This window comes from Lepisma saccharinum, chromosome 15, assembly GCF_977018435.1.
Source record: "Lepisma saccharinum chromosome 15, izLepSacc3.1, whole genome shotgun sequence".
Classification (NCBI taxonomy): domain Eukaryota; kingdom Metazoa; phylum Arthropoda; class Insecta; order Zygentoma; family Lepismatidae; genus Lepisma; species Lepisma saccharinum.
In genome coordinates this window covers 16,741,871-16,762,873 of record NC_139243.1, presented here as the reverse complement: position 1 = coordinate 16,762,873, position 21,003 = coordinate 16,741,871, and the positions used below count along the sequence as shown (strand labels likewise).

The window sequence follows — 21,003 nt, the reverse complement described above, 5'->3', positions numbered from 1 at the left end:
ATTTATTTACATTTTCCTTGGGATTTCCGTGGATTTCCGCTAAGCAGCCACAGATTATACAGCTGACAACCGTCGTCTTCGTCTTCTTTGTATGGTCACAGATAAACGTATTATAGTACGCTTACGCTTATCTGTGGTACGGCTCAAACGCAAACCAGTATCTACAAGCGATTTCCAGCCAAGGGTCATCGTTGTGAGGAGTAGGGCAATGCACAGAACAGTTGATCCTAAAAGCCAGTATAATTGACCTGCAGTCACGCTAAACTCTGATCTTGTCTTGTTGTTGAGCTAAACTTGTCCTTTCGATCTGAGCTCAAGGTTAAGCCGCGAATTTTCTGCCGATCAGTAGGCTTTCGCATGAAAACGAGCGACCTAAATGTTCTGTTTCTGGCCAGCTGAAGAAACTAGGAAGAAGAAGGGCACAAAGAAAAGATGTATATAAACTGTGTTAGATTTTGGAAAACTGCTTAGCGGTAGTCCGAAGAAAAATGTAAATAAATAAATTATAAACTGTAAAAACTTTACAAAATTCAAGGAGTAGCAAAGGTGAATTTCAAAATGCAGGCAGCTAGGATAGCTAATTTCAATAGAATCAGGCCTTGGTTTACAAAAGTTTAGGTACGAGAAATGTGATAGTATTACTAAATCGTATTAGGTCAGGACAAAACGGTAAAACTTCGATAGCGTCCCAAAACCTCTCTTATTCTCTTATTCTGCATTGTGAAAGATTCTTCAAGGTGTCATTTTGCTTTTTTCATGAACAAAGTTCAATTTTTGACAAAGAGTAATTATTAAACCATTGACGTTAGCCCCAAAAACCATCCACGGGTAGCCCCACAAACCATTGACGTTAGCCCCAAAAATTCACGATAACCCCACGAACCATCACAGGGACGAGGTATGCCTACGAGGTTAGGTTAGGCCTGTTAGGTTAGGTTCCATTAGCACTCCTTTCGTTCAATTAACATATACTTACAACATCGGTTTTTCTCGATGAAAGAAAATACCAACGAACTTCTAAATGCTACAGAAACTCATTTCGGTAAGTAGTTTCTTGTGTAAAAATGAAGAAATCCGTTGGGACGCTATCGAAGTTTTACCCATACAACTACTAAAAGTCATTTACGAAAGATTCGGATTCTACAAAACCCAAACTGTGCATGTGGCAACAAGGAAGATATACACCATATGATATTGGAGGCCCAAGTTCCTTTTGTTTTATTGCGATTTCATCAAGATACGAATGCAATTTTTACATGGTTCGATTTCGATTTATGTCTGTTAACACATACTGCGGAGTTTTAGCGATCACTTCATATTTTATTCAATATATGCTATCGTGGTTAGATAAGGCAGGTTAGGTTTGGTTCCCTTAGCATTAAAATAAAGTCCCTAAATGCATTCTACTAAGGTTCTGATTTACTTCTACTTTTACTTTACTTCCCACACTTCTACGATATTTACTGTCCGTTGCCGACGGAGAATATCTTGTCCATGGGAAGTGCGTAAGGTAATTTTCTAGTTTTTCTTTCAACATAAATAGCCTTTTTTCCGAGTCCAAACAGCGCTCATTACTTTAAGGAGGATTCAAATTTCGTGTGACTATGATTTCCAAAATTCTACGATAATTAGTCTTTGTGCTACGAAAAATCATAAAACAATCGGAACCGTTACCGAAAAAACTTTTATTGATAGTGTATTTTAATAATAATGTACTAAAAAATGTAAGTTTATGTACAGTACATATATAGATATGGGAAAAACTGCTTAGCGGTAATCCCAAGTAAAATGTAAATAAATAAATAAATTGTCGACTTGCAACTAAAAAGAAAAAGTATTCAAGCTTTTCGGTAGCGCGTAATATAAAATTATTGCTCTGTGCTAGCAATTCTAATTTTTATTTTTCATACCCTATTGCCTATGACATTGTGCGTTATTGTACATTCACCTCAATTGGTAATTCAGCATTTTTTTCTTTATACAGGATATTTGCAGAAGTAACATTCAATCTACCTTTTGTATCTATATACGCTGTATAAAACACAACATATTACAAATTTCGTTTACCCTGTACAATGTTTGCTGCACTAGTACCAAAGCACTAAAATGTCCACAAGCATTTCAAAATGAGTAAACCAGTGGAAAAGGGGATGGGATTTACTACAACAAAACGTGGTATATATTTCAGTGTGAAAATTCTTTGCTTGTGTGGAATTTTGTGAAATACTGGAACCCAAATTACTTCACAAAAAGGAAAAGTCATGCTGCTTCCATGTTTCCTGAAATATTACGCAAGTCTCTTTACTCTGTTTTCTTCTTGATTTGATTTATATTATATAATGTCGCCTTCCCATCATTTTAGGCTAACTGCATCAATGAATATGAGTAATGATATTAATAAATTGATGATTGGACACTCGCACGGCTGTGATTCGATCCCAGGACCCCTGGTGTTCTAGCTTTCAACCACTCCACCACGGAGGTCTTCTTTTCTCATATACCTAGTCTTACCATAAATACTGTCCCAAAGTTGTAAGTAAATAGACACAAAATGGTGAGAGATATTTTAATATCAGAATAAAATGAGGTGCATGGATGCATTATGAACCAAAATCACAAATAATTATTCGATATGGCCACCTTTAGCATTGACACACTTCTGAAGTCTTCGTGGCCACTCATCAATGGAATTACGCAACACATCAAATGGAAACTCCGCAGCTGCCTTCTGAAGAGACCGCTTTAAACTGTCAATATTGGGATGTCTCTTCTTGCAAGCCATCTCCTGAAGCTTGGACCACAATTTGTAGTCCAAAGGGTTTAAGTCTGGACGGGCAGAGGGCCAATCTGACGTGGAAATGAAGTCAGGAACATTTGCCTCCAACCAGTGCTGGGTGGTGCATGCTTTGTGTGCTGGGGCTGAGTCCTGCTGGAAGCTCCAGTTCTCTCCATGGAAGATGGTGTCGGTAAGATTCTTGCATAGTTTCTCAAGCACTGTCTGCTGGTACACTTTGGCTGGAGTTTTGACTCCCTTTTCACAAAAATGGAGATCTGTTGTGCCCTCGTAGCTCCCACCACACCATGACTGATGCAGGATGGTGACCCCTCTGTATCCTGGGGGCCTTGTCAGCAGCTTCCCGACAGGATGTGGCATACACCCTGTCATTTTGGGCATTGAAAGTCTCCTCAACACAACATTTTTTCATCAGTGAAAAGCTGAAGTAAACGTTTTGATTTCCGGAGCCTTTGGAGCTTCAGTTCACTTGTCAAGACATGTCCTTTGCGTCGTTTGCAGGCATGGAGTCACTGCGTAACGTACGAGACATCAACATTTTTTAAATCTTTAGCTCACGAGCCATCACTGACTGTTTCTGTACAGTATTTCGTTGCACTCGTGCTGCCACTGCTTTCACAAGCTCTGGTGTTCGTACTGTGCGTGGTCTTCCTTGCCGTGGGCGATCTTTAACAGTACCAGTCTCAACAAAGCGCTGGATAGTGCGGTACACAAATTTCTTGGAGATTTTCAGCTTCTGGAGGGTTTTGAAAATCTCCCCTGGTGATTTGCCTACCTTGTGAAACGCTACCATGGCCACACGATTTTCGTACTCACCCCATTCCATCTTCAACACTTACAACAGACACCTTTCCACTTGAGCAGCTCAACAAGCAATGACTCACGCTTCACGATACCGCTCTTGCCGTCTCTCGCTTGTACGGGTGGAAGTACAGCCACCCTGAAACTTTGGGACAGTATTTATGGTAAGACTAGGTATTTCCCTTTCCATTTCTCTCTTTTTCGTTCCTCCTCTTGCTTGTCTTTTTAATTTTACAGATTAACCTTCCTATCTCTTTTATTGCTACGTTTTGTGTGTGTGTGTGTGTGTGTGTTTTTGTGTTTGTTTGTTTCAGCTTACTTTCTTATCATTCAACATAAATATATTGTGAAATAATATTAAAATATTAATCAATACTGAGAATAAATTTGTCTCTTGCCGCAGCTGTAGTAATCATTTCATCAATGCATCAAACATACAATCCCCAGAATTGGGCTATTTTCAATTTTTAAAATTTCTCTGAATATACACTAGTGTCCAAAATTAAAGCAACAAAGAGAAATCCTTTCCTCGTGTGATTTTTTTTGTTGATAAATTTGCCAAGTTTAACCTGTTGCTATCGTGTTTTTTTTTGTTCATAAATCCTGGCAGGGGTGCCCACAGGGGGATTTTATAGCGCAGGTTGCGCCATCGAGATTTTTGGGGGTGATTTTTTCCCTTCAAATAATATAAAATTCAACATTTATATCTTTTCCAAAATATATGTAAAAATTTTACATCTTAAATGCACCATATTGAATCCATTAGATGAAGAAATGAAAGTGTTTAGGGCATTATCGAAGGGGGGGTATCGAACTCCTATATATTAGGCCTTAATTGACACGTGGGTTCTGAGGGGGATTCTGAATTAAACTTTGGGGGGGGGGGGGACAGTATCCAACTCTAGGTCTTAGATTAAGGCAAGCACTTTAGGTAGAGGGAGATTGAGCATTAAATTGAAGGGTATATCCAATTCTTGTGTATTACTATTGTCTTACTGTTGCGGAAATTCTGGTGTAGAGACTGAGAATTAATTTTTTGGAGGGGGCAATATCTACTCTTCAATATCAACAGTAAGTGGTAGGATTGAGTATGAAATTTAATGGGGGAGATAGAAAGCTCTTGATAAAGTGTTAAATCTTAGATTGTCAAGGGATTTCTGTAGTGGAGAGAGAGTTTGAACATTACATTCTGGAGACTGTATTTAGCGATAAGGCATCTACACGTTTTCGACCCCGAATGTGCCAAAGGAAAAGCTGGAAAAGGAAAGTACTAAATATCTCTGGATCTTAAGAAAGTATTGACACACCATTAAATTAATATTCTTCAAAGCCTGCAAAGAAATGGATGTAAAAAATTTCTTGCTCGCAATATTTTCTAGCAACGATGTGTGTTTGGCATTTTAATGAGATGGATATGAAGTTTTTGTACTAAAGCTTCATTATAAGACAAGCAATATTCTCGATTGATTGATTTGGTTTTTTAAGTCCACTTTATGCACTCTGAGGCTAATTGGGAATGAACCTACAGTTTAAAGTGGGATCCATGCAATATTCTCGATTATGATGAACTATTTTAGGAGTGGTCTTGAGTGATGGCACCCCTGTTTAGGGAGGAGGGGCAGATCAATTATAATGTTCAGTAAAGATAAGAAAAATGTTACTTTCGGTAGACACGGTGTCGTAATTAAATATTTTGTTGGGATTACGATATGGTTTAAGGGCGCGAATGATATGGGGGAAACGCATGACATGATTTTGGGGGGATGGGTACCTTTGAATCCTGGCACATTAAGGTTAGTTTATTTTCTATGTTAAACCAGTTGTCTATGACATCATATATATTACTATCACTTGATTGTATTATGTGGTCAAATGGACACACGGGAAAGAATTTCCGTTTGTTGCTTTAATTTTGGACATTAGTATACTTTTAGTCATCACTTTGTACCTTGCATATCACATCATGAACAGATTGCATGCAATATCTGCTTCTAAGCAATAAATATAAGCTTTAGAGTAAGAATAAGGTCGCGAGTGAAGCGAGCGTTAAAATTTTTAGATCTAAAAGTTTTTCATTGCAAACTAACAATACTATTAATTTAAAAGACACTAACAGTTTCTCAGAGGTAAACAATTCGTCTAGATGTTTTGCAGGACATTTCACAGGAAAGTATCAAAAAATGGCACATACTTTTTTTTTTGGACTAGCATCGCAGCATTGAAGTGGCCCTCAACGAACGGACTGTCCTGTGAAAATTAGGATGTCTGGTCACCCTATCCTACATGTGTCTTTGTTCACGAACAGCCATTTGTTTATTGTCATCTTCATTTTAGACTGCTGCGCCGTCTACTTCATGTAGCCTACATGGGTACGATGAGGTATTATGTCACTAAATGCTTACAATATTACAGGTGTGTCAGATGTAGTGCTCTTAGCATTACAACCATTTCTGCATATAATAAACAATTCCATTGAACAAATTATTTTCCCAGACAGGCTAAAAGTAGCTGTTGTTAAACCGTTACTGAAGAAAAATGACCCAAAAGATTTATTAAATTACAGGCCCATTTCACAACTCTCAGTCTTCTCAAAATTTATTGACCATGCATTAATGATGAGAGTAGAAAATTTCTGTAGTAAACACTCAATCTTAAGCTTGTCGCAGCTTGGTTTTAGGTCTGAACGAAGCACGAAAACAGCATTAGCAGTCGTAGTAGAATGTGTCACACAGTTGCTGAATAATTGTAATCACACGGTAGGAGTCTTTTGTAACCTATCAAAAGCTTTCAATTCCGTAAATCACGAGATACTGCTGTGGAATCTTCAAAGACTTTGTATCCGTGGACTAACACAAAAGTGGTTTCAATCTTACTTTACCAACAGAAAGCAAATTGCAGAAATCCCCCATACCACAGCAAAAGGATACGTAACACCATGGGCAGTTATTCCATAGAATGAAGGGAATGAGTCATTCCCTCACAAAGTAGAAGTCTTCACTGCGTTCATGTCGTCAATTTATTTTTAGTTTCATTCAAACTATTCTTATGTAGTTATATCTATTTCTAAGGGCTATTGTAAAAACCGCGAGACGTGACTCCTCGTCGTAGCAGATGACCATCAGTGTCCGTGTCGCTCACCCTCGGCAAAGGGAAGGGAGCATTCAGCATTCTTTGTAGATCTTCGGCATAGGGAACGCATGACAGCCACTCATTCCAGACTCACAGTTTTTTTCGAACTAAATCTGCCTAAAATAAATTATCTTGCAATATTTTCTCTTCATTTACAGCAAATTTTGTGTTGTCAGTTATCCCAGTAAATTCCATGTGCGTTATTTCTGGAATTTGTATGAAAAACATAGGTTTAAAAATCATACTTAATAGTTGACCAAATCAGTGCAATTCAATTGACTCAAAGGGAATGAATCCACCACAGAACTCATTCCGGGTCGTGCGGCAGCTAGCTAATGGTGCGGGGGAGAGAGTAGGTGGGTGCCGGAAACACTTTTCGTCCAGGGCTTGAGTCAAGAACTTTTGAAGAGAAGAGAGGGGTTATTTCTAGTGGTAGATCAATGTCCGATTTAAACTCTACCTGGTGTAATAGAGGAGAAAAGTGTTCGACATTTTAATCCAGAGTAATGTGGAATAATATGTGGTTGCAGAAGAGCATTTAAAACTCTACTGTTGGTTTTGGGTCCAATTTTCAAATGAGTTCTGCTCCTAAGCCCACTTCATGCGTAGACAGGCTAATCGGGGCTGGACCTACAGTTTAAATTTGGATCTGAACCTCTATGTGCCTCCACCGGGTATCAAACTCTGTATCTCTTCATTTCAAGGTGACAACGTTACAACTCTACCATCTGGGAGGACCTATTTTCAAGTGAAAAGGGTGTGTGGAGCAGTTCGTGTCGATTATATGAACAATTTACTTAAACATCACAGCGTCATCGTCAAATTCAAATTCATGCTGAAATTCTCCTGACAACATTTGCAGAGAATAAACTTGCAAAAAGATCAACATCCCTAACTGGAAATAATGAATCAAAAAAATAAATTAAGTTTCTACAATTAGTTGATAAAAAGAATGCAAAAAAGTTTTCCTGAAGACATTTTCTATTCTTTGAAATTAAGTTGTGATCAACATTTGACATGGCTCGTCACAGAAGTGAACTAAGTGTCGCTTATTCCTCAGATTAATATATCTCGATGGGAGAACAAAAACCTTTGTTTTACTTGAAGGAAAGTTTTTTGAATTGTTCAAGTTAAGTTGGTTTAAACAATTCTCGTGTGTAGTGCTAGTGCTACACGATCTTTTCATCATTTCACAGTTAATGTAGAAATACTAGGGGTGTGTGGGACAGAATTTTTCGGGTCAGGATGGGAAATTTTTTAAATCCCGACATTTGGGACGGGAAAAATTCGCAATTTCACTGCAAACTTGGGAAATCTTTGGGATGGGAAATGTTCCAAATTTTCCGAAGCTCTGGAAATCTCGAATTCTAAATGTCATTTTCATTTTACTTGATTGTTGTTTTTGCATTTCTGAATTAAAAACTAACAATTTCAGATAAGTTCCAGAAACGTACAATGAAGAAAACGTCGAGAATTAACTAGTTTTTAAATTGACCATTCAATATTTCCCAAATGCTCGGGATTCCGAAAAGTCGGGAAATCATTTCCCAAAGTTGGGATCGGGCCGGGAAATTTTTTTCCCGGTCCCGACTTTTCGGGATCCCGCACACCTCTAAGAAATACCCAAGGACAGTAATTGACAAGCTGCTAAAACTGAAATGAAAATACAGAAGATGAATTCTACAATCTAGTGATAGATGAATTCATAAAGAAGGCATTAATAATAATAATAATAATAATAATGCTTTTTAAAATGTCTTACGACATTTTATGTGCTTCCCTTGCTGTAAAAGTCACGGACCACCCCTGCATAACACATCAACACTCCACCATGGAAAGCGTAACATTTGGGGTGCCTCAGAAGTATTCTTGGTCCTCTTTTGTTTCTTATGTACATAAATGATTTACCAAATGTTATACCTGTGACAAATGCAATATTATTTGCTGATACAAATATTATAGTAACAGACACTTCCAAAGATGCTCTACAATCTAAGGCTAATAACGTATTAAACAAATTAGATGACTGGTTTTTCAATAATAATCTACTCCTCAACAGCAAAAAAATAATATTACATTACATTTTCTACAATCCAAACCAGAAACTAAATAAGTCCAATCTAATATATGGGAATACACAACTAGAGCCTCCAAAAAATTCAAAATTTCTGGGTATCCTTCTGGATGAACACCTTAGCTATACAGAACACATAAACACGCTACAATCAAAATTAAGTAGTGTGTGCTATGCCCTTCGAGAAATGGTAGACATCCGAAGCACCCAAACTGTAAAATTCTTTTATATGGCAAATTGGATTGATTGGATTGATTTGGTGTTTTAAGTCCACTTTATGCACAGTAAGGCTAATCGGGACTGGACCTACAGTTTAAAGTGGGATCCGAACCACTATGTCCTTCCACCAGGTATTGAACCCGGGACCCCTTGATTACATGGTGAGGACGCTACCACTGCGCCATCGGAGAGGCCTTATATGGCAAACTTTGATGCTTTACTAAGATACGGGATTATGGTTTGGGGTAACGAGGGCCACTCCAATCTCCTTTTTATGCTTCAAAAAAGAGCTATAAGAATCATAGCTGGAGTAAAGAAAACTTATTCATGTAGAACTCTTTTCCGTAAACATAATGTTTTAACTCTCCCCTGCATATACATTTATGAATGCTTAATTTATGTTAAGCAAAATATTTCCAACTTTGCCACAAATAAGGAAATACATGGCCTAAACACAAGAAATAAGACAAATTTCACATAAAACACTGCCACCTTAACTTATGTAAGAAAGATCCCTTAAACTCTTCCATAGATCTCTACAATAAACTACCACAAGATGTGAGGAAAGAACCAAAATTGATGATATTCAAGCACAAGATAAAATCTATGCTTCTGAAGCATGTTTTTTATTCTGTAGTTGAATACATGGAAGTGACTTTTACATAAGACAAAATGTATATAATGTAGTATAATTTAATCACATATTCTCCTTGTAAATTTTAATGTCAAATGAAGGTGGATAATTAGTATCACCTACGAGTAGGCTGTAGTGTTCTATGTCTTGTCATGTTATGTTTTTTTTTTGTGATTTTGATAAAATACCAGAATATGACCCAATTTTTGGCTTTGTATTTTGTATTTGTATGTGTAAAATCTATTTATGTAGTATTGTATTGTAATGTAAGTATTGACATGTCCTATATTACCATGTACTGTTATTTGTACACACCTTTATTCCTTGGATGCAAATAAACTAAACTAAACTAAACTTAATAATGTATCTAAATGATTTCAGTTCCTGGTAGCATCTGGTCTGAAGCATGAAACTCCCTTCAACCCTTGCATACAAATTTGGAACAACTCCGTTCCCGAGATGACCGTAACCCAACAATGACTGCTCATTGTAAATTTCTGATGAAAAAAATTAGTGAAACTTTGAACTGTGATAAGTAGTTTTCCAAGCTTTGAACTTACACAATTATTTCCAGTATTCTACAACACTTCCTAATACTTGCAAAGAGTCAGTAAACATTCGGAACCATCGAAGTGTTTAAATGCAATAATGTGAATTTATATAGAATGTATCCTGTAACCATACTTTTTCTCATTACATCGTGTTAAATGTAGATATATTTTGCAATTATGTTAATTCATGCATTGTTCCCGATTCATAAGCAAAATCACCAGCAGGGGCCCTTGAAAAGAATAATATTTATTGCTTTGGAGATACAAATTGACTGTATTGTGTAACCTAAATAATGTAAAAACACTAAGTTGCTGACCAAGGCAGTTTATTAAGATAAAAACACTTAACAGGTAACGTTTCAACCCTGTATCAGAGTCTTCCTCAGACGAAGAACTGAGGAAGACCCTGATACAGGGTTGAAACGTTACCTGTTAAGTGTTTTTATCTTAATAAACTGCCATGGTCAGCAACTTAGTGTTTTTAATATGGAAACAAAGCTTAATTATATTACTAAATAATGTGTATTCAATAAGAAAATTGCACAAGAGGATAAGTCATAACATCACAACATATGATAGTCATAGCCATTGACATCATAAGCAGTCATCCAGTAATGACTATTAAAAATGATAGGCTTAACACTTGTTGTTTGACTTTTATAGGGTTGCTATGTTCGGTAAATGATGAACCAGGGCCTTTGTCTCAGACAAAGAGTAGTAGAGTTGAATGATTGATTGAGTGATTTAGTTTATTTGACTTCGCTTTTCTGTCAATTTTAGCTGATCGTGAAGATGAGGATGAATGGCCATAAGATGAGAGATGAAGAGACAATCACAAACATATATGGACAACACACGCAAAGTCGCATGGAAGATTATATTGGCCATGGGTCCAGACGTCAGAGCATCGTTACTCTGCAAAATGCAGTCCAGGGTGCACACATACATGATCTTGGCCATTGGCAGAGGTGATGTGATCAGTACCACCCTGCAACCCCCCCGTCAGGTTTACTCCATAGTACCTACATATCTGCAAGTTACAACCATAAATTAGGACAAGTCCACCTTATATTCCAAGTGGTAAAATTTCAAAATTACCAATTTCAGCTCTTTACTTTCACTGTTTATTTTGAATTGTTGTTTTAAGTCCACTTTATACACATTTCGGCTAATCAGAACCTTACCTACAGTTTAAAAGGAGATCCAAACCACTGTTCAATGTGCCTCCACCAGGTATTGAACCTGGGACCCCTTGACTTTACTGTAATTGAAAGATGATGTTTCTAACAGTTACAAAACTATCAAAGACAATTTATGTGCATAAAAAGAATTTGATATGATGGAAGTACCCATCTTCCAACCCTTCTTATGACTTAATTTTCTGCATTCCAGGTTACAAAGGATGACAGTTTGCCAAAATCTGTGCACTATCCGTGCATAGACAAGTTAGAGTGTTTCCAGGATTTCCGCAGCATGTGTCGTGAATCAGAGAAACTTTTCAATGAATACCTGTCATCTACAGGAGAGAAGCACAGAAGGAAGTCAAGTTTTGAGGTAAAGTTAATTTTTCACTTGGATAAATGATAACATATGAGAAAAGAAAGTCAAGCTTTATTTTCACATGGCATGGTAATGGATGCATTAAAAAAAATTGAAACTTTTATTTTTGCTCCTGCTATTAATAAGAATGGAATCACATATTCTTTCTCTTCTCATGAAGGTCCAGAGAGTAAAGGATATGTATGTATCAAGTCTCATGTGTACAAAATTGTATTTCTTATTACCCTATGCTTGGTATTCCTTGGTCCACAGTACTGTCACAACCAACACTATTTGCAGTACATGCCAATTTTCATCATCTCTCCTACTCTCCAGATTCATATCCCAACAGGCAATTTTATCATCCACTCGAAAGTACTTTGCCACACTTTTGAACATTGTATACATCCTCCTCACGTGCAACATCTGTAGTGACCTCTGCTAGGGATGGACGATATTGGAAATTTGATATCGTGATATATCGTCACCGACGATACGATATTGCTGACACAATATATATATCGCTAAAATATCTTGATGTATCACTGACACGATATATATATCGCTAAAATATCATTACAAAAATATTGCCACCACGATATATATCACCAAAATATTGTGACGATATATCGCCCAAATATCGTGATGATATATCACCCAATACTAGCCTTTACCTGATGAAAACATCCACATCCTCAACATTAGGATCAACAACCACCACTCCTCTATTGAAACCTGAATTTCACTGGTGCCATCTGCATCAACAGTAATAATACCTCCTTTCAACTGCTACTTCCAGGTAGTAATCATCTACCTTTTACCTGAATTCACCAACACTTCAGTATGAAAACACTGGGAGAAGTTGCACATATCAACGATTCCTGCAACCACACCCTCTGACCTACAAAAATACACTCAGAAATATATAATCTAGGTGACACACTAAATGCAATTGTTATGCATTATCTGACTTGCAACACAATGAAGAATTCATGTAAACCAGGTACAGAATGAACCAAAGAAGTTGGCAACTAAAGCTAAAGTCATGAAAACAGTCCAGTGAAGATCACGCTGCTCACCTACATTGTTGCCAATAAGCAACAATTTCAACTGATGCAATCAATCGTATATGTACAAAGTGCAAAGTGTCGACTGAGCATCTTAGAAGAAGTGTGGCAACCCTGGAGGCTAGGAGTGTAATGGAGGCAAGGGGAAGCTCCGATCTTGACTGGACTGTTTTCGTGGAGACAGCAATACTGTTATATCACTTGATATAACAGTATTGTATTGTACTTGCAAAATGCTTGCTGTTTACTATATAATTATTTCAATTGTTCTGACTACCTTTTCAGGCCTATGCCCAATCCATCTTTTTGTAGAAAACAGAGTGCATGTTGCAATTAATATTTGAAGTGTTGCTACATCTTGTCACTATTCTCGATTGTCAAGTCAAAGTAAAAGCCATGGGAGTTCAATCATTAGAGCATCTGACTACGATGTGAGAGACCCAGGTTTGATCCCCGGTGGGGGAAAACCAGGATTTTTTCCACCTATTCAAGCGGCTCCAGCACCCACCCAGCATCGTATAAAGTGGGTACCTGGAGGAAACTATGGGGGGTAAAGGCAGCCAGGGATGTGGTGCTCATCACATCACCCACACTTTTGGTTGTAATCAAGAAAGTGTGGGGCCCTAACTCCACACCCCCTATATGCCTTCATAGCATGGTTCAAAGCACAGGGGAGCACTTTACTTTTACTCTAAAGATAATGAAAGGTAAGGGAGCAACTTGTAAAGAAGGATCAAGTTACTGAGTATGCTTACGCAGTTGTTAAAGATAGACCATGTCCATCTTCTAGGTGCTTGCAGATAGCCTAGACATGGCTGGGTGGGTAGTCATCTTGGGTCAGAGACTGCACGCACAGCACCTCCTGCCACTCATCAAGTCTATTAGTTGACTTCCACCCCTCTAGTCTTGCGATTAGGGTCTATATACTTTGGGGGTGGCCTTAGATGCTACATGCAAGGTTCATTTTTGTTGCCTTGCGTTAATCCCAGGAAGTCTCATATTGGGTGGTGTTCCTTATGGCCATGATCAAGTAACCAACACAGTAACCACAGTTTCCTGTCCTTATTGACCTTACTCCTGAGAAGGGTATAGAGGGCACGTGGGCAGTGGTGACCAATTTATTTATTTATTAACACCTTGATTTAAATGGCGGCATTAAGGCCTTTTCTTCCACTCAACCATACACATAAAATTATATTATATTATATAAAATTACATTAAGTCATTTCATTGCACTCCATAGCGACTCGAATGCTTCCTGTTGTGAACCGCAAACGAAAACCACGTTAGCAGTGAAATTATGAACATATGAAAACTTGCATGTTACTCTACACAATTAGGACATTAGTTTCTGTATGAAGAGGGAAGGGTGGTTTTAAAAAAGGCAAAGAGTGTACCATAAAATTTATTTACCTTACGAATTTATTTACCTTATGATTGTATTTCAGAAATCATCTGCATCCTGGTCTCAAGAAACTGTGGCTGCTCCAGCGTCTGGTGCAGGTTTCTCTCCTCTGGAAGTGCTCACAATGGCTGAAGTGGAAAGTGATGATCCATTAGTTTGTGAACAAACTTCTCCGGAAAATATGTTGTCTCCGAATCAACATTATGTTAAGACTGAAACTGCATCATCCCTTGTGCCTCCTGTTGTTGACAATTGTGTTGACATCAAACCACCTCATCAGTGCATACAAGACACTTCTGTTGACAGCAATATATCCAGTCAGTATGTGGAAGAAACTACATTTTGTAAAGTTGAAAGTGTGAATCATGATAACTCGATGCAATTTGAAGGCACAACTCAGGAGGATTCTAGGGGACAATATGTTCCTAAAAGTGAAGGATTTTATCCTTATGATTATGAACAATTTGTTGAAAAAATGCCAGCTGAGGACAGTGACGCCTTAATTTTAAGTGATGATGATGACATGAAGTATAGTGTAGAGAATCCTGATGAGGTGGAAGGAGAAGTGGCAGATCCTGCAGAAAGGTAGGTGAAGAAAATTTTAGAACAAGGATTACAAATGAGCATGGCAGTACCTTGTGACAATTGCCCCAGGTTCTTTTCCTTTTGAAGTGATTCAAATTCCACCTAGTTCCCTCTTCATTCTTCTTCCCATTTCCACTTCACATGTTTTCGCAGTAGGTCGTACAATGGTTTTGCTTTACTTGAGAAATTATGGATGAATTTGGCCCACCAGTTACATACTCCAAGGAATCTTTGAAGCTGCTTTCTAGTGATAGGTCTTCGGAAATTCTTTATGGCATCATTCTTGCCTTGACTCATCTTTATCTCACCACCAGACACTATATAACCTAAAATTTTCATTTCTCCTAACGCAAAAGAGCACTTTCCCAATTTAACTGTTAATCTGGCTTCTGCCAGTTTGCTCAGTATCCAGTCTATCGTCGCTATATGTGTTTCCCAGTCCTTTGTGTGGACACACATATCATCTACATATATAGCAAGCCAATCCCTCGTCTCTAGGCTGAATATTCTGTTTAGAGCAGTCATAAAGGCCGACACTGACAAATTCAATCCGTATGGGAGTTTTGAATTGGAATAGCCGAGACCTGTATCTAAAAGCAGTGTATTTCCTTGATTCTCTTTCTATTTCAACCTGGAAATATCCTAAAGTCAGATCGAACGACATGAAGTATCTACTTCCAGCTAATGTATGGAGCAGCTCATTTATTCTTTCCACTTGATTTCTCGGAAGTAAGACATGTTTGTTCAATTCCCTTAGATCTAATACGGGTCTTACACCGCCATCAGGTTTATCTACCACTTGCATTGGGCTAACCTGTACGCTGTTGGAATCCTCTAAAGTTATGCCACAAAGAAATTAAAAGAAATCAAGATTTTTTTATTCAAAAGAAGCACAATACCATTTCATGGGAATTAGCAAAAAATACATTTTATTTAGGAGCAAAAGTGGAGAGAAATTGGAAAAATTGAAATTTTGTAATGTTTCTGATTTTCAAAAATATCCCCCCTTCTCATTTCATCTCACAACCACTGAAAATAACTGTATTAGAAGAATACAAACTTCCGTGGCACCAATGTTCTTTGCCCCCCCCCCCATTATTCCCCCCTAATTTACATAAAAACATGGTTTCATACAGCAGATTCAAAACAACTGCACATAATATTGTTCATTTCCAACAGTGATGGCCATTAAGGGGGGCGGTTGTTCCCTCACTTTTTGTCCCTAAACTATAGCCTTTTAATGCTAAGCCTTATTTACAAAGAAAAGTAAACTGTCCTTGCCCCCTCCCCACTTTTGTCACACAATCTCTGCTACCGATTTCTAATGTATATGTAATTTATCTTGCAAACTTATAGGTAACGAATAAACTGTATGCGAGTGTTAATAACAAGAAATTTGCTAGAAAACGAAGTTGGATAGTTCAATTACGCAGGAAATAATGCCCCTTCCATAGTTGCTTGGAACTTTCGTTGACTGGAAAATACTTAATTATGTAAAGAGCATAATATCGTTTAATAACAGTGATAAGATTCCTTTGCACTAAATTCCTAAGCAAGAGTATTGGAGGGGACAATTGCTCCCTCTTGCCCTCCCGTGCGCATGCCTATGGATTTCAGAAGGTTTCACTCCCTCTGACTACAAAAAACGAATAACACTTCGTTGCTCTTCTACGGTGCAAGTTAACAGTGGAGCGGCCATGCTGTACGAACTCCTGCGCAGGTGCATACTGCTTGATTGTCACGACACCTTTATGGCATGTTGCTAAGGAAGCTCTTTGAGTGCCGAAATACAAATTTTTGTTGTGCATAAATCTGTATGAAGTTTAGAATTCATGTTATTTAATGACTTCCCCTCGTACATTTTTCAATTTGTTTACATGATATTAAAAGTAATAAATATGTATTTTCATGTTATTTGTACTACAAAAATTATCAAATAGACTAATATGAAGACTTCAACATCAACCACTCAGCATATAGTTGAGGTAATAACATGGAAGTCAACAAATTTAGATCACACACATTACAATACAAAAATTTAATTTTCATAGGAACCCATTACCGTCCCATTATGAAATTTTGCACACAAATAGTCAATTCATGTCTTCAAAACATTTTTTTAAGTTTCTTAAAATTCAAGATTCAAATACCACAGTCAAGTTGCATTTCAAATTAAAGCCCAGGAAAAGCAGAAGACAATGACACCAATTTGAGCTCTTTAGGTTAAATAGTTTTTTTATCTACAGTTGTTTAAATGTTTCAAAATATTGTCAAATTTTGAGATTTTTGCTTTTTTGAAAGTCAATAACTCAAAAACTATGAGCCCAAAAAATCTGAAATTTGCAGTTTTCGTCAACTTTACTGGTACTACCACTGCACCAAAAATTATCAAATTCTGAGATGTCAAGGTTCTGACCCCAGTTGATTTGGCATGGAAAGACCCCATAACGGTTTTTCAAAAGGAGAGGAAAATTCGAAAAAAAATAAACCCACCCTGGGGTTAGCCAAAGCTCCAGCTAAGCTTTCAGCGAGATCAAAAATGAGTGATGGACTTGATGTACTTGAGATCCACATATTGTGTGCAGCTGCTCACATCATAAAATTACAGTTCATGAATTACAGTTCCTTTATCTACATAATTTCACATCCAATACTGCTTTTCTTACTATTATTGTAACTGTCATTGGTTTAAATGTACCGTGCAGGTACAGCTGGGCAATGAACTCTGAAAGGGTTGGTTCCCATCCGTCTTTTATTCTGCTTTCACCAGGCAGCCCAGCGAGAAAAGAGCTACCTTGGCTGCCACCAGTTTTCTCAACTGACCTTCTTTCATTTGTTCCTGTGCATTTTTGGATACAGTGCAGCCTGGGTAACTATCAAATTTCATTAACTACATGCAAGAAACAAGACATTATTAAAATGTCCTCAAATTTTGAAGCACCAATATTTTGTGCACATGTCACACCCTGGAAATTTCGTTCTACTGATTTATGATGTGAGAACTATGGAACGCATATTAAAGGACAGGTTATTCTTTTCTTAGCACAGAAAATGGATGAATACTATTCATGTTATGTCTTGTGGTACTGAAGATCTAACATGTCATTGCAAGCAAAGAAATATAACAAATTTGGATCACTTTTTCAAACAAATTATGATGTTCACTGAAATTATACATTTTGTCTAATTGGTAAAAAAAATATTCATATTTATTATTGAATCAATAACATATTGTCATTTTTATGAGTATGTCCCCATTAACAGTCTATTATGTTATCTTATCTTTTCAATTATGAGCACATATCAGTTATTACTTACTTAGGACATGAGCTACATTTGTTTGTTATTCTATTTTTAGATACCTAAACAAGAATTATGTGGAAGGGCAGATCCAAGATGTCCCAAGTTCAGTTACGTATTTGCTAATATCTGCAGGAAAGGCAGCAAAGTTAGGTGAACAAGAGCAGCCAAAAGATAATACAGAACATATCAGTGGGGAAGAACAAATTGAGGCTGAAACTTTACCAAAATCCTTTAAAATCAGCGCTGATATTGACCAAGCCAAAGGTGAAAAGAGGAGAAAGCAATATATATGTGATATCTGCAACAAAGTTTTCCCACGCAAAGCAAAATTGATTATTCATACAAGGGTTCACACCAAAGAGAAACCTTTTCATTGTGGGTTTTGCAACAAAGATTATGCCCGTAAAGACAATCTTAGTGTACATATGAGAATTCACAGCAAGGAGAAGCCTTTCAGATGTTCAATTTGCAACAAAGGCTATAGCCAAAAAGGGAGTCTCAAGGTACATATGAGGATTCACAGCAAGGAGAAGCCTTTCACTTGTTCAATTTGCAACAAAGATTTTGCCCATAAAAGTAGTTTCACTTTTCACATGAGGCTTCACACCAAAGAGAAGCTTTTAAAGTGTCAATTATGCAACAAAGATTTTGCCCGTAAAGTAGACCTTATAATCCACGAGAGAATTCACACAAAAGAGAAGCCTTTTAATTGTTCAATTTGCAACAAAGATTTTGCCCATAAAAGCAATCTCACTTTTCACATGAGGCTTCACACCAAAGAGAAGCCTTTTAAGTGTCGAATATGCAACAAAGATTTTGCCCGTAAAGCAGACCTCATTGTGCACATGAGAGTTCACACAAAAGAGAAGCCTTTTAATTGTTCAATTTGCAACAAAAATTTTGCCCATAAAAGTAATCTCACTTTTCACATGAGGCTTCACACCAAAGAGAAGCCTTTTAAGTGTCGAATTTGCAACAAAGATTTTGCCGGTAAAGCAGACCTCATTGTGCACATGAGAGTTCACACAAAAGAGAAGCCTTTTAATTGTTCAATTTGCAACAAAGATTTTTCCCATAAAGTACAGCTTAATCTGCATTTGAGAGTTCACACAAAAGAGAAACCTTTTAATTGTTCAATTTGCAACAAATATTTTGCCTACAAAGGCAGTGTCAATACACATATGAGAGTCCACACCAAAGAGAAGCCTTTCAGTTGTTCAATTTGCAACAAAGATTTTGCCCACAAAAATAGTCTCAGTTTGCATGTGAGGATTCACACCAAAGAGAAACCTTTTAAGTGTCTAATTTGCAATAACAATTTTGCTCGTAAAGGAGACCTTAGATTACATGTGAGAGTTCATACAAAAGAGAAGCCTTTCAGTTGTTCAATTTGCAACAAAAATTTTGCCCGTAAAGATAAACTTACTCTACATGTGAGGAAAGTACACCTCAGAGAAACCATGTAATGTTCACATGAGAAATCATGATTTGGCAGAGAGCGATCTCATTAAGGATTTAGAAATTCCATTCCACAGTAAATGCTTCTAAATGGACATCATTTGGAAATTTTCAATGTGTGCACATCTCACTTGCAATAAAATCACGATCTATGGATTGTGAAAATCAGTTGCGGATGTCTTTGACTCTGGTGTGATTTTTTTCATTAACGAACTAGGGTCTTGCCCATGCTTTCGAATGGCAGTGTGTGAACCAGTCAGTAATAGTTGTAAGCCGTATGTTATGTGTTGCAGGCATTTTAATACACGATCGTTCATGAGTGCTTTTCAATTTTCTTTTAGAGAGAATCACTAGTAACCTGAACACATTTTCATGAGATGATGTAAACAACAGTATGTAATAGGCTAGTTGGGCACAAAATGTTTGGTTGGAGCATGACTGAGGCCATAGATGTCAAAACCCAAACTAGTGTTACAAAAATCTTGATGTTGCAATCTCTCGGAGTGGTCTCGTTAATCAGCGTTGATGAAGTGGTGTCGATTTACCATCTCCAGGAGTTTTTATCCGTCAGAATTTTATCATGACGTGGTGGACTTTGAACCTCCAGCTGTTCAACCAGGATTCCTCTGGTGCTGGTGAAAAGTTACAGTGGAGGTGAACTCACTGCTGGTAAGGGCCGTTGCCTTGCTATCTGTGCAGAACTGAGTGAAAATTTCTTATTACTCGGCTTTGCATCCAGTAGAAGTTGGGGGTGAATGAGCGTTCAACCAGCGAGCTTCAGAGCAATATTAACAAATGGAGATTTTGATTTTTTCTTGTCCCCAATTCCTTCATTAATACGCACAAATCATGTTAAATATTTTATGTTCTTCACATTTCAACAACATGTACACTTGCAAGTAAAATTTTATACTTAATTATGTTGATAAATTTTCATCTATGAAGAGGCCGGCCCCCATGGTGGAGTAGTTAGCACATCGTGCTATAACGCCAGGGGTCCTGGGTTTGAATCTTGGCCTGGGCATGGATTTTTGTGAGTGTCCATTCATCAATTTCATCATATCATCACTCATCCCCATCTTCGAAAATAGCCAAAAGTGGCACAAAAAGCAAAGTAAAATAAAGAAAATCAATCAATAAATCATTTTGTACTTTTGTATTAGTTGTTGTAGTACAATATTGAATTAAGACGAAGACTTACTGAACATTAAGATAAATTTTCCATTTGTATTACAACATATTCTTTGCTGTTAGTGCTGAATTTCAAGCAGGTGCTACATTTTGATGATGTAGTTCTATGAGTAATATTATTGTATTGATTACCTGTATGCTGTAATAGTTGCACTAAGTGTACTTCACACAGTAACACCTAGCACATTACCCAATAAACCCGAAAAATAAATTATAACAAATTTGCATTTCTAACTTCTTGTTACAGGTCAAT

General features: G+C 37.3%; 1 protein-coding gene across 1 annotated transcript; it reads left to right on the top strand.

Moving 5' to 3' along the window:
• The first annotated feature begins 517 nt into the window (after window positions 1–517).
• LOC145999617 (uncharacterized) lies at window positions 518–20,663 on the top strand. Its single transcript, XM_083136702.1, has 4 exons — window positions 518–546; window positions 11,595–11,756; window positions 14,257–14,798; window positions 18,157–20,663. The coding sequence occupies exons 2-4, from the start codon at window positions 11,676–11,678 to the stop codon at window positions 19,565–19,567; spliced, it is 2,034 nt and encodes a 677-aa protein (XP_082992828.1). The 5' UTR covers window positions 518–546; window positions 11,595–11,675; the 3' UTR covers window positions 19,568–20,663.
• Window positions 20,664–21,003: the final 340 nt, after the last annotated feature.

Excerpts from the sequence above, each read along its gene's own strand:
- LOC145999617 (XM_083136702.1), top strand. The coding sequence starts at position 11,676 with ATGTGTCGTGAATCAGAGAAACTTTTCAATGAATACCTGTCATCTACA. Across the intron at positions 11,757-14,256 it reads GAAGGAAGTCAAGTTTTGAG|AAATCATCTGCATCCTGGTC; the intron begins GTAAAGTTAATT and ends ATTGTATTTCAG. Across the intron at positions 14,799-18,156 it reads GTGGCAGATCCTGCAGAAAG|ATACCTAAACAAGAATTATG; the intron begins GTAGGTGAAGAA and ends TTCTATTTTTAG.